General features: G+C 35.5%; 1 protein-coding gene across 9 annotated transcripts in view; it reads right to left on the bottom strand.

The window, feature by feature from the left end:
• The window catches only part of LOC105396850 (high affinity cAMP-specific and IBMX-insensitive 3',5'-cyclic phosphodiesterase 8), a 153,748-nt gene that overhangs the window by 65,259 nt on the left and 74,928 nt on the right, over window positions 1-13,561 (bottom strand). For 4 of the 9 annotated variants that reach the window (XM_048627731.1, XM_048627734.1, XM_048627733.1 and 1 more), the window contains one exon: window positions 7,068-7,156. In XM_048627731.1, coding sequence (XP_048483688.1) covers window positions 7,068-7,156 — 89 coding nt within the window. Of the gene's footprint in view, window positions 1-4,093; window positions 5,048-7,067; window positions 7,157-13,561 lie in introns of those variants that run through there. The other 5 variants (XM_048627728.1, XM_048627727.1, XM_048627730.1 and 2 more) reach the window with 3 other exon arrangements.

Below are 13,561 nucleotides of genomic sequence, written 5' to 3'. Positions count from 1 at the left end.
TAATTCATTGTCTTCGTCCAATCGAAACAATCCTCTTCAAAATGTGCCGAACACAATTTTTGTATGTTTCCTTGGTTCCCAATTTGTGCGACCGGTAATGTCTATCCATTTTCTTGATATTTTTTTTTCTGTCGGAAACCTATGAAAGAGATAAATGGATGAGCATGAGCATTATAATCGTGGGCCAAATATGTGATGGGGTTTTTTTTAAAGGAAACACGTATTTCGTATCAATACAATAAACTTTATATTATACAGAAGAAATCACACATGGAAGAAAAAAAAAGAAACGAACGTTTCCTCACAATGAGAGGCACCTCATTTGAAAGAGGAGAATGACTTCTACAAAATACAATCTTCACAAAAACCGAATTCGTGCGCCCCATTTGTAAACCCAACCCGAGTCCGTTACAATTTCTAGTATTTTCTTTGCATACTATAATATTTGTGGGTAAAATAAATTTTCAATAACTTGTAACACCATGTGATTTGTTATGATATGGTACCTCGTAATTTTTACTTAAAACTGATACTAAAAGACCTTACAGTATTAAAATTAGTATCGTTTTATATTAAAATCGAGCCAATAGATAGAACTATGATGAATGTAAGCTTGTTAAACTTGATAGTATCTACTTACATGTGAAAATATATCTCATCCATCATTCCATCGTGTTTTCGTTCAATATGCTCTATACAACCGAACAAAATCCACCCACCCATGTCACACACTCGTTAAGTGATGATAATAGTCTAATAAACTTAATAAACACCCACAAATCACTAGCAAATCAAAAATAAATAGCATTTAGAAAATTTTGTTGTAACTGTCAGCCTTTGTTTGGCAAAGATTTTTCATTTGTTTCATTGTTTGGCAAAGAGAACTGACGTAAACAGGCGCCACAGCAAAAAGGACAAAAAACATTTACAGCTTAACGTTTCTTTCTTACGCTTAATGTAGCTAAGCGTCTCTTTTTCGCAATGTCAGAACTGTCACGATTATACCCCTGTGTTTCAGTGTCACTGTGGCTTATATCCAATCACACAACTAAAATGAGTCCCATGTACACCCTATGCTAACATTTAAGACTGATATCAAAAAGTGACTCAATTTAATCAGTCACTTCACATGTTGTCTTATTATGGCCATACTAGCCGTGCTGTATAAGTACACATATCATATACCTACATGTATCGCATGTAGGTTGGAAGTCTCTGAGAGTAAATCTGTGCTGCCACATTTTTCAGTATAATTAGAATAAAGCATCAATACGATAGTTTCCTTGAGGTTCAAGCAAGAATAATGAATGTGTCACGGTTTCAGAGACAATAACAAGAGTTGACATGTGAGCCGTCACGCATTGTCACGAAATATGTGGCAAAGATGATAGACCAAAACATTAGAGTGAGTTGTGACTACTTGTCACTGAAAATGAAAACACGAAATAGTGTGGTGTAGAATTTAACTCTTACCACTTACAAAATAAGAATAATACCTAGTACAAAAAAATGCGACGTTTTGGAGGTTTCACTGCGCCATTTTGCAACCATCGCGGGGATTTCGGAAGCTTGTCGAATCTTATTGTATAAGTACCTACGAAAAGAGACTAACACACTACTATTATGAAGAGTAAGTATTTTTTTGTTTGGTTTTCATTGAGTAGGCTACGAAACTAGAAAAATCTTTCATAACTAGGCTGCATTATCGTATGATATACCTATGGACTAAATACAATAAAATATTGTGAATAAATGGCAAGAAAAGGCTCATGTGCATAACAAGTCCAAGCTATTTTTGTGTCCTTTTATTACTAGTGTACCTTTTCGGAGGCAGCAGTACCGACAGCAAATAAACGGCCTCGCCTAGAAAGCGGAAAAATTACATTTATCCCTTCGCAAATCCCGCGGCAATCTGTACAAGGGGAAATAAATTTCAATTTCGTCCACGTAGTGTTGCCAACACAGAAAAAGTCGAACTTTCCGATGAAACGGATATTTAATAATCATTTGTATTGTATTAAGGCATTGAAATACCGGTACTCTTAACGTAATTCAAAATAAAATCTATATCTTTATTGGTATTTATTACTCGTATTCGTGTATATATAATATAATTTATATTTATCATTTGTTGTATTATGTATATTTTATGCATTTCTTTTGAGTTAATTATCAAGTGATGTTTTAGTTTTTCCTGCTTTCATATACTTTTTTTTTGCACCTTTTTACCTGCACCTCCTGTAGGTTGGCTGGTAGAAAATGCTTTTAGCATTAAGTCCACCTTTTGTACACTTATATCTCATATTTGTGCAATAAAGTAATAAATAGGTACATAAATAAATTACTAGAAACAATAAACAATAGGCGGCCTTGTCGCTAAAAGCGATCTCTTACTGGCAACCGTCAGAAAAAAAAGTAGAGAAATAGATAATGATTTATAAAATATAGCATTCACAAATAAATTGCTTATGCCTGTCCATTCATGGGAACCATCACAGCGATAGAAAACCTTACTGGGTTCTTTCAAAGTTATCAAATTCATAAAACATTTCACTGTGAAACCGCAGTCAAGTCTAAACGACATCGCTTTGATACGCTGTGGTTCAGAGGCCACTTCGCCCCCGCGACTACGCCGCTCCCTGCTCAGGGCAGCCCTAGCCCGGGGCTCCTTAATATTTATTCTGAACTCATTCCCATCGCGATCTGTTGACACACCACCGACACGCTTGCTACGCAAATATTGTTGCATATCAAACACGTATTCGGAATCAAATCCACGCACTTATACATATAAATCACGATTTTGTTTGTCGAATAAATGCTCGAACATAATAAGTAAATTGTATTGTGTCCTGAACAAAGACCTGATCTGTCCATCCAATGTGGACACTCGATACAGTGTCGGAGAGTAGCCGTGGGGCGGATCCAAAAATACCCTTTCCGAGAGTTTCTTTCTAGAAGGCTAATAAAAGGGTAAACTATCCAGATTCTCCGTAAGTAACATAAAGAGGGTTGTCAATAAACACATTGTGTTTATAACATGATTGAAAAGCTGAAAGGCAGATAAGATTTCTTTTAACAATACGGATGACGCGCGGATCCGATGAAAGCACACATAACGATAGTACTTTAGTGAGTAATTTGATCATGACGGGGAACAAAGCCAGTTAGCTGCCCCCGGCTAATGGATATTCTATGGAACAGGTCCATGTTATGTTTCACGAAAATCCGATTGCAAGCGCAGTGTGAGTGGCGGCCATTGTTGTGCGTTCATTCAATACTGGCGAATGTAATTTTCTAAGTTCTGGCTCGCGCGGCCACCGGTGAAATATGTATGCTGGGAATTGTCAGTGATGTTCGATTTTGCTACAAAGGCTATTCACAAAATGGATGCGAATTTTAGACATAAATGTGTTCGGCGTAAATTTTCCAGGAACAACATAACATATTGTATTACAGAGAGCGCGGGCAATGAGAGAGTGTAGGGTTGTTCTAGATAAAAACGGTCAGATTTTGTTGTTCCTGGACGTTATTGGTTATAACTGTACGAGTACCGTGCGGCTTCGACGCAATCAAAATACGTTAACTGTCAGATTGGTATTCGTAACTTGTACGTGAGTTTCTAGGAATACCGAATATACGAGTATATATGCGTTTTACATACATACACTATGAATGTATCATTTTAGGAACTCTAAATGGGTAGGTATTATTAATATGTATTGCTTTTAAATTGGAAACTCTAAACAAATGTTTATTTTGCATCAAATCTACGCCAGTGGTTGCAGATGAGCACTGGAGAGTTGTACCGTGCGAAATCAAAAATCAGCAGGATGATTGCCAACCTTAGCTAGGAGACGGCACTATAAGAAGAAGAAGCCCTTGCTCAATATAATCACTTGATAAATTGAATGTAGATCTATCAGAAAATGTCACAAAATTACCGCGAAATCTTTCTATCTATGACGCTACATAATTAGAATCTAAATCTGGCGTGACTCAAAGGCATTGCCTAACAAGCAATACATTTCCATATGGGTACTTAAAAAATCACGGCATCGTGTTATCGGTTGTTATCATTTTAATCACTTACTACTTCGATGTCGTCAACCTCGTTGTCCGAGAGACTGGTTTCCTCCACGATGTTGGGGAGGAACAGGCTGGGCCTCACCGACACCCGCGACCGGTACTTGTCAGACTTCCAGTTCTTGGTCGAAGGCTCCTCGTTCTCATCTCCTAGCGTCGCGAATTGCTCGTAAAAGTTTATAACACCCGTTAACTCTCCGTCCAGGGTGTCGAATTTGGCCTTATTGTCTACTGATAGTCTACGCTCGTCGAGTTTTCTGTAACCTTCGATGTCGTTTTGGGCCTCGACGACGGGTGGGTTGTGTGAGCTGCTGTATTCGTATTCTAGGTCGAAGCCGCGACCGTCGAATATGCTTTTGAATTTCGACCAACAGCCGAGTTTTTTCGCCGGCGCCCCGGTGTGGTCGATGCTGACCGACCCGTCGAGACTACTGAATGTGTTGCTTCTTTTGTGTGCCGAGTTTTCCGCCATGTTGACTGCGAATGTTACTAGCGTGGCGATTGAAGGCTAGTCTAGTATACACACTATGATAACTTCATTTCATTTTGTTTATTTCACTGCACCTACTTTCTAATGGAATTAGGAAACAAACACTTTGTTATTAGGTAAACACTTAGGTACTCGAACGTAATCTCAGACCACTTCACAACTAAAAATAGTATTCAAGAACCGGACTCTATGCGCTTGAAGCATGAAGACAACTAGACCCAACAAGATTGTAATTTCAGTTTACGATAACGACACTGATAAGATAGACCTTTATAATTATTATCAATTTAATTCACCAATCAATGCGGCAGTGATTGCTGGTACACTAAATACCGATGATAATGAGGGATTGTGCGGTTGCGACTGTAGATGATTACCGAAATCAACAGCACTTCATTTCATTGCTACGAGCCCGGCATTTACCATTTCGAGTATTGCAGCTTCGGCCAAATTAATTTAATATCCTGATGTCGTATAATTTAATTGTTTACGAGTATGCCCATTCTCACGCCGCCGGCACATGTTATAGGTATAATGTCGTACGTATATGTACGTAAAACGTCCATAAAACTCATTGTCATGATTACCTGAAGCTGTGGCCAAACGCGGAAGAGAATTACGCTAAAGAAACACTTACCTATTTTTGTGAATTGACTTTACATTCGATGTGTTAAAGTCAAACTTTACATATAAAAAAATATGTTTCAGTTTTTGTGTGGGGGCCAGGCCGCTCCTACAGTACTGTATGTACCTACTTCACGTCAACATAGTTTTTAAATTCCTCAAATGTAGGGTTTGTCGATATTGACAAACCCTACATTTCTATAGTACAATTTACATAGTTAGTTCTTATTCTTAGTATGGGAATGCTACACCACTATTCCTGCGAAATTCCAGTACATGGTGGCTCTCTCGAGAGCTATACCACTATTTTAAATGGCTATACCTAAATAATAGGCCTACAAGTATATTGAAGTCCATGTTTAGCTATACCTACTATCTGAGATAGAATGCCTATTATATTTATTTATTTATTTATTTGATACTTTATTGCACAAATATGAAATATAATTGTACAAAAGGTGGACTTAATGCTCAAAGCATTTTCTACCAGCCAACCTACAGGAGGTACAGAAAAACTAGTAGAAAGGTGCAACAAAAAAAAAAGTAGTTACTAAATTGAAAAAGCAAAAACAAAATAAAGTCACTTGATAATTAACTTAATAGATATACATAAAATATACATAATATACTATAAATTCAATAAATATATATATATACGAATACCAATTATACATACAATAATACATACAAAATTATAATATTCAAAGAGGTACAAGAAAATGCTACTTATCTAACTTGCTGAGATAATGAGCACGGGTTAGTCGCTTGAAGACATTGCGGGAAGGAGCTTTCCTAATGTTCTCGGGAAGATTATTCCATAGGCGCACAGCGGTGACAGCGAAAGAGTCTGACAAGAAACCTGAATGGAAGGAGGGTAGTGCTAATAGATGATTATGGGAGGAACGGAGATGACGAGTATTATAGTCCATGCAACAAGTGTCGACGACAAGTTCCGGAAAAATGCTTAGGTACATTTTTTCCTGTCATCTGCATACATTATGTGTACAAATATATGATAGTTTTCGCTAGAGGCACCACTTTGTTTGCGAGAAAACGAAACTTTTCAACAAACTATGAAGCCTGTACTAAACGTAATGATTGTGGTTAGTTCATTAACTCCGCCGGTAAATTCCAACGCAACTCAATATGACAGTACGAAAGTAACAAATTGTTCCCAAAATTCTGCTCAATATCGGCAGCATATTTCATTAGTTTCAAAAGTTATGAATATTTTCCACTACGCTACGTTGGGTATATTAATTGACCTATCGAATTCCGATCAGAAGGAAACAAAGTACTCTGCCGGGTAATAATTCTGTAAAAAATCGTCGTAGGCTTTTCATATTTCTTACACATTTTGTGAGTGGCTTTGATGAGATTCAGAGATCGATAAGGATACGTTGACTTTCTTATACCATAAAATATATATTATACCTACAATATATATTGAAAAATATAAGTATCTATTGTGTCCTGAAACTCAACAATCAAAATTTCAACAGAACATAGTTGGAAGGCTTCCTTTTATGGAACTTTTCAGAATAGCCTTCACTTGACAAAGATGTATCAATATACATTTCATGGTATTCTCTAGTTAGGCAAGATGATAGTAGTAGGCAAAAGATCGAGAAAATTAACTTGCATAATTAATTTCGAAATAATAAGGACTTTGTCCTTGTAGTTCGTACTTACTAAATGCAGCATGGGCACTGCGCGCGCGCGCGTATGTGTGTGTGTGTGTGTGTGTGTATGTCTGTATCTGTGTGTGTGTGTGTGTGTGTGTGTGTGTGTGTGTGTGTGTGTGTGTGTGTGTGTGTGTGTGTGTGTGTGTGTGTGTGTGTGTGTGTGTGTGTGTACGTGTACTTACGGCAACGTCTACGAGCGGCTCGTCCTCGGGCGTGAGCGCGAGCGAGGAGCGGCGGCCGGCGCGCGCCCCCGGCGACCCGCTCGAACTGCCTGAAGAAAAAAACATGAATTAGGTATGTACTCATTCATTCTACAGGGTGTTGCAAAAAGGGTTATACTAAGCCGAAACCTACATGTGCAGCATGAAACTTCGGTAGTCACGTGACTTTTTACTGACTTTCGTTTACTTTTTTCGCGAACTTTGAAATTAGGATTTCATTTTCGGGCTTAGATATAACATGCTGCACATGTAGGTTTCGGCTTAGTATACCCTTTTTGCAACATCCTGTATAAGCTCCAGCTGCTGCAACATCCTGATTTCACCTACCAAGTAGAGTACTAGTTCGAGGTAGGATAGGACGGCATATTATTATCATAGTCAAATTCCATACATAAATGTTTGAAGTAGGTTCTGGTTGGTAGGTAATAGTAGGTATATCTACCTGCTCTACATACAAGAATTTCTACGATACTCCTTTGTGTCAGCAATGTAATACACCTAATGGATCCATACAGATACCATCTACTGACGTGACGTACATAGCATCTTGACCATATGAATGGAACATCCTTTGTGTAAAGTCCGTGTAATATATTTAGTTGCAATTTAGTGTCCAAAGAGCTACGTTGAACAAAATTATTGGAAATAAGTATCAGAAATGATTCTAAAGAAAAGATTTTTCAATAAAAAAGAATAGTGATATATGAAATTTATTTTATTTTATGATAGGATTTTTTCTAATACAAACATTCAGACTGATTTTATTCGACTACCTATACCACGACCTTGTTTTGACAACGACTTTTGGATTCAAATTGTATTGAATTTGACAGTAATGACTTCGTAAGTGTTACTTCGCTTTGACTTCGCGCTAACCCCATAACTGGCGTGGCAGGAGTGGTGATTAGGTTTCGCTGCCGCGACCACAAGTCTAGTCAACGAGAATCACATGCCTATAATAATATATGTATTATGTACTTAAGTATTTACCTTTGTAAGTAAGTACCTAATATGTCTCATTCAACTAACTACAAAGTTATTTGAAAACAATGTGAAATATATATTACAAAGAAATAACATTGAAATTATGTATCGGAAGTATAAATACTGAACTGAAACTTAATCATGAAATAAGTCAACCTAAAAAACTAAGTTTCCCCAGTGAAATGTTTATTTTCAAGATTAATTATGCATGAAAAGTTTTTGATATGACAGACTTATTAAGTCAAATATTGTTGTCTTCCACTGTACCTATTTTAAATAAACTTACTGACGTATTTTATTTATTTTCATGTCCCAAGGCTTTATAATGTTAAGATGAAGTTAAATTAAGTGCCAGTAACTTTGTAAGTAAGTTGTAAGAAGTATTCGCGAAATAAATAAGTTTAGTTACAAAGTTGGTTTAACTGAGCTTGTGAAATTTCCTCGATTTCCGCTCAATTTTCCTCCTCCTAAGTACTTGGTGAACTAACTTTTAGAGTAGGTGTATCCGTGTGTCCTTTATGCAACTTTTCATATATACTTTTCATTTATTTATTTATTTATTTATTAAAAAATGGTACACCAACAATAAATTTACAATATCATTATAAAATTATTAATTAAATATACTAATTGTTCTGTGTAAATTTATCAATTACAGGCACACACAACATTCATAGTTTTAAATCAGTTTCCTTAATAATATACCTACATTCCAAGATTAAATTATCCAAGTTAAATTACAGAAATTAAATTAGAGAAATAGATTATAGAAATAAATTACAGAATTAAGTTACAAATTAATTATCAATTAATATAATTATCCAATAATATAATTATCAATTAATAATATTCATGCAGCATGCATTATAAAAATAAAAATATATTATAATTTATTTACAAATTGCAGAAATATCCTATAATTTGAGTTTTTAAAAATGTCAATGCTTTGGTTGGAAGAATAAATTTGATTATAGTTGTTCATAATACGTGTAAGTGGTGAGTTGCGACCGAGATTTGTTTTATTTGGTGTAGTGTTGCCCAAATTCAGTCTTGGTCTTGCAGTCTTGGTCTTGTTCTTGCGTTTTTGCAAGACCAAGACCAAGAACAAGACCGCGTATTTTTAGCAAGACCAAGACCAAGACTGACCGTGCAAGACTTGAGCAAGAACAAGACATAGCCTGCAAGACTCTTGCGTCTTGCAGCTAGGACTTAGCGCTATTTCACTGAGTAGTTAGGTGTAACAGTTCGGTGTATAGGTAGGTACGCTTAGGAATTCTATGAGATGCAAAAAACTGTATCAAAGAAAATGAAAAACTGGACCTATGCGCATTACGACTAATACCATAAACATAGCGAATAAAAAAATATCTATTAAAATCAAAAAGTAAACTTTAATAAATAGTAATAGACTAATAGGTAATTGCAAGACTTGCAAGACTCTTGCTGCAAGACCAAGACCAAGACCAAGACTGGGAGCGCAAGACCAAGACCAAGACCAAGACCAGGTGTATTGGCGCAAGACCAAGACCAAGACCAAGACCAAGACTGAATTTGGGCAACACTACACCAAATAAAACAAATCTCGGTCGCAACTCACCACTTACACGTATTATGAACAACTATAATCAAATTTATTCTTCCAACCAAAGCATTGACATTTTTAAAAACTCAAATTATAGGATATTTCTGCAATTTGTAAATAAATTATAATATATTTTTATTTTTATAATGCATGCTGCATGAATATTATTAATTGATAATTATATTATTGGATAATTATATTAATTGATAATTAATTTGTAACTTAATTCTGTAATTTATTTCTATAATCTATTTCTCTAATTTAATTTCTGTAATTTAACTTGGATAATTTAATCTTGGAATGTAGGTATATTATTAAGGAAACTGATAGCGCTATTTCACTGAGTAGTTAGGTGTAACAGTTCGGTGTATAGGTAGGTACGCTTAGGAATTCTATGAGATGCAAAAAACTGTATCAAAGAAAATGAAAAACTGGACCTATGCGCATTACGACTAATACCATAAACATAGCGAATAAAAAAATATCTATTAAAATCAAAAAGTAAACTTTAATAAATAGTAATAGACTAATAGGTAATTGCAAGACTTGCAAGACTCTTGCTGCAAGACCAAGACCAAGACCAAGACTGGGAGCGCAAGACCAAGACCAAGACCAAGACCAGGTGTATTGGCGCAAGACCAAGACCAAGACCAAGACCAGGTGTATTGGCGCAAGACCAAGACCAAGACTGGCTAAGTCTCGTCTTGTTCTTGCATTTGGGCAACACTAATTTGGTGGAGGGTTAAATATTTTTCTATTACCAAGTCTAAAACCGCTTCGTGGGATTGTGAAGTTGACTAATGCTAGTAGGTCTGGAGATGAAATCTTGTCGTGGATAATTTTATGGAGAGTTGCAAGGTCCATATTATTCCTACGATCTGTTAGTGACTGGACCTTAAAGTGCCTCAATCTTTCACTATAATGGCTTCTATAAGGGCTTTATTCGGTTCGTCTACTTGTCTAACTTTATAAACAGGGTGTTAAAAGCCAAAAGGGTCTGAACTACTTTGGCTCTACGAGTTATGAACATTTGCAAGTGGAAAAATTTATTGCAAACACTTTAGAATGGGAAAGAGCTCTACTCTGGAAAAAGGAAGACGTTTTTAGTTCCGTAGTTAACTGAACTATTGGTCAAAAATCGTGACCATTAAAAACCAACAGAATCAATTTGTGACTGTTATGCTTGACACGTGACTGACCATTAGTTTAATATAGTTTAAAAAACCGGCCCTAAGTCAGGCCAGCTAATCACGCGACGTCCACACACATACATGGAATAAATAATAAGAATAATATGGATATCTTTACACTTTCATAGACGCATTCTCTGTTCTACCACAAAAAACTTGAAACACTGTTTAAAAAGTGTTTAAAACTAAATTTGACAGATTTTGTACTCGTTTGACAGCGCTAAACACCCTTTAAACACTGTCTAAGTTTTTGTGGTAAGGCCCTCTATGTTCATTCTAAGTTTAAGTATTAATTAAAGCTTTAATATCAGATCACTCAAACTAATGAATTGGATATGTAATCATGATTGAAGAAATTAATAAAAAATCGCCTTCGGCTTTATACTGCTGCAGAAATTATACAAATTACTTAACCACGTAATTAGCCTATCGATTGCGGCTATAATTTAGAAAGATCTAATATAATTAATGTGTCCGTTTAGAAAAACACGTCTATTAAAAAACTAGTTGATGGACATCTGGTATAAGTACAGAGTACAGAGCACTATTCAGAGTGCTGTAGCGATTTTGAGATTTTGTGGACCCAATTTTACTTAGTTTTATGTATAGTCTTAAGTATTATGTATAAGTACCAAATGATTTTCCATGAAACCACTTGTATCATCAACTTTCGCCTAGAAGCAAACCCCAGAATGTTTTGTTTCTATCATTCGTATTTTACAATAAGATATGTATGTAGCTATATAGTGTAACTTTGTTTGGTCTAATAAGTTCACACAAGTCGTTTCATGGTCGGAAGTTTAGTTGGATTCACACCAGACGATCGACATGATCCGGCTATTAACACCCACCGTACGTACAGATAAATAAGTGTGGGAAAGCCTATATCGTAAAAGAGATCAAACTCTTTTTCTTAACTATAAGTTTAGAAAATGCCTATATAAATGTAGTATGACGGGACAGTGTTTAACAGTTCAACAATTATAACTGCTTTAGAATTGTGTCGTAGTTCCGAATACGGCTTTGATCCTGACAACACTAGTTTTGGAAAATAAGGTGGAATTTCACCAAACGCTAAACGTATTTAGTAGCCTGTCAAACGTCTGTCAGTTAGTACAAAATGTATTTAAAATTTGATTTAAATACAATTTTAAATACGTTTAGCGTTTGGTAAAAGTGACCCTCAGTCATTGCAGTGAATGTTGTTTCTTTATCATTCATAGAATCAGGTTTAAATATCTAATTAAACTATACGCAAGTAACTTTCTGAAACGACTGTTTTTTATTCAAAAGAGTGTTTATTTATCTTTCTTTCACGTAATGATGTATATAGTTGTAATATTGTAGTTTTTTACGAACAAAAATTATATTTGATTCAATCCATAATTTATAGATTCCAAATATTCAGAGTCAGGAGATGGCATAATAGGTATAAGAGTATGGAAGTGGAATCATAGGTATATGGTAGTTTTACCCTAATTGTTAAATTTCATTATTCCAGATTTTTCCATAAGAAAACCATACTTAAAAGAAAATGCTCAGTTCTCGAAAAAACTCATGTTATAAAAAAATACAGTAGGTGCTTTCTATTTATATTTCTACTACACTTACTGACTTCATATTATACAGGGCATAGAACAATGCCGAACATTCTGTACATAATATTATTTTCAAAATTTTAACATCATCTGCTGTCCTTGTGAAAAATCGACCAACAAAAATGACGCAGCCAGCAATAAGGCAACATTTTTAAGTCTAAATTTTACAGCACAGTAACTTTTACACGCTTTTTAGGGTTCCGTAGCCAAAATGGCAAAAACGGAACCCTTATAGTTTCGTCATGTCCGTCTGTCCGTCTGTCACAGCCGATTTACTCGGAAACTATAAGTACTACAGTGATGAAATTTGATGGGAATATGTGTTGTATGAACCGCTACAAAAATATGACACTAAATAGTAAAAAAAAGAATTGGGGGTGGGGCCCCCCATACATGTAACTGAGGGATGAAATTTTTTTTTTCGATGTACATACCCGTGTGGGGTATCAATGGAAAGGTCTTTTAAAATGATATAAAGTTTTCTAAAAAACATTTTTCTTAGAGTGAACGGTTTTTGAGATATCAGCTCTCAAAGTCGTAAAAAGTATGTCCCCCCCCCCTCTATTTTTATAACTACGGGGTATAAAATTCTAAAAAAAATAGAGGTGATGCATGCTAATTAACTCTTTCAACGATTTTTGGTTTGATCAAAGTATCTCTTATAGTTTTTGAGATAGGTTGATTTAAGCTACGGAACCCTTTGTGCGCGAGCCCGACTCGCACTTGGCCGGTTATTTTTTATTACAATGTCTTTATTCTGTTGTAAAAAAATCGGGATGAAACAGGGTTTTGTTTTCATAGAAATGGTTCCGGGTACACACAGATTATATTCAGGCCTGGAAATTAGATTTTCACAGGCTACTGAAAAGTATATAATTAAGTTGTAACATTTCATTTCATTTATTGACACGATTTTCAAATTCTAGATTTAAGAAAATATGTGGGTTATTAATATAATGTTATGTCGATTACAATAAAACATGGATAAGTGAAAAACCGCAGTAGCATCTTACAACATTGACTGTACTTTTAGATCATGCATGTATTTATCCGCACCTACTACAATCCGCAATGGTTCAGTAGCAATGCACTTCAACAGGT

The sequence above is a fragment of the Plutella xylostella genome, chromosome 19 (assembly GCF_932276165.1).
Source record: "Plutella xylostella chromosome 19, ilPluXylo3.1, whole genome shotgun sequence".
Classification (NCBI taxonomy): Eukaryota; Metazoa; Arthropoda; class Insecta; order Lepidoptera; family Plutellidae; genus Plutella; species Plutella xylostella.
Note: the sequence above shows the minus strand (reverse complement) of the source record. Positions and strands in the feature narration are given on the sequence as shown.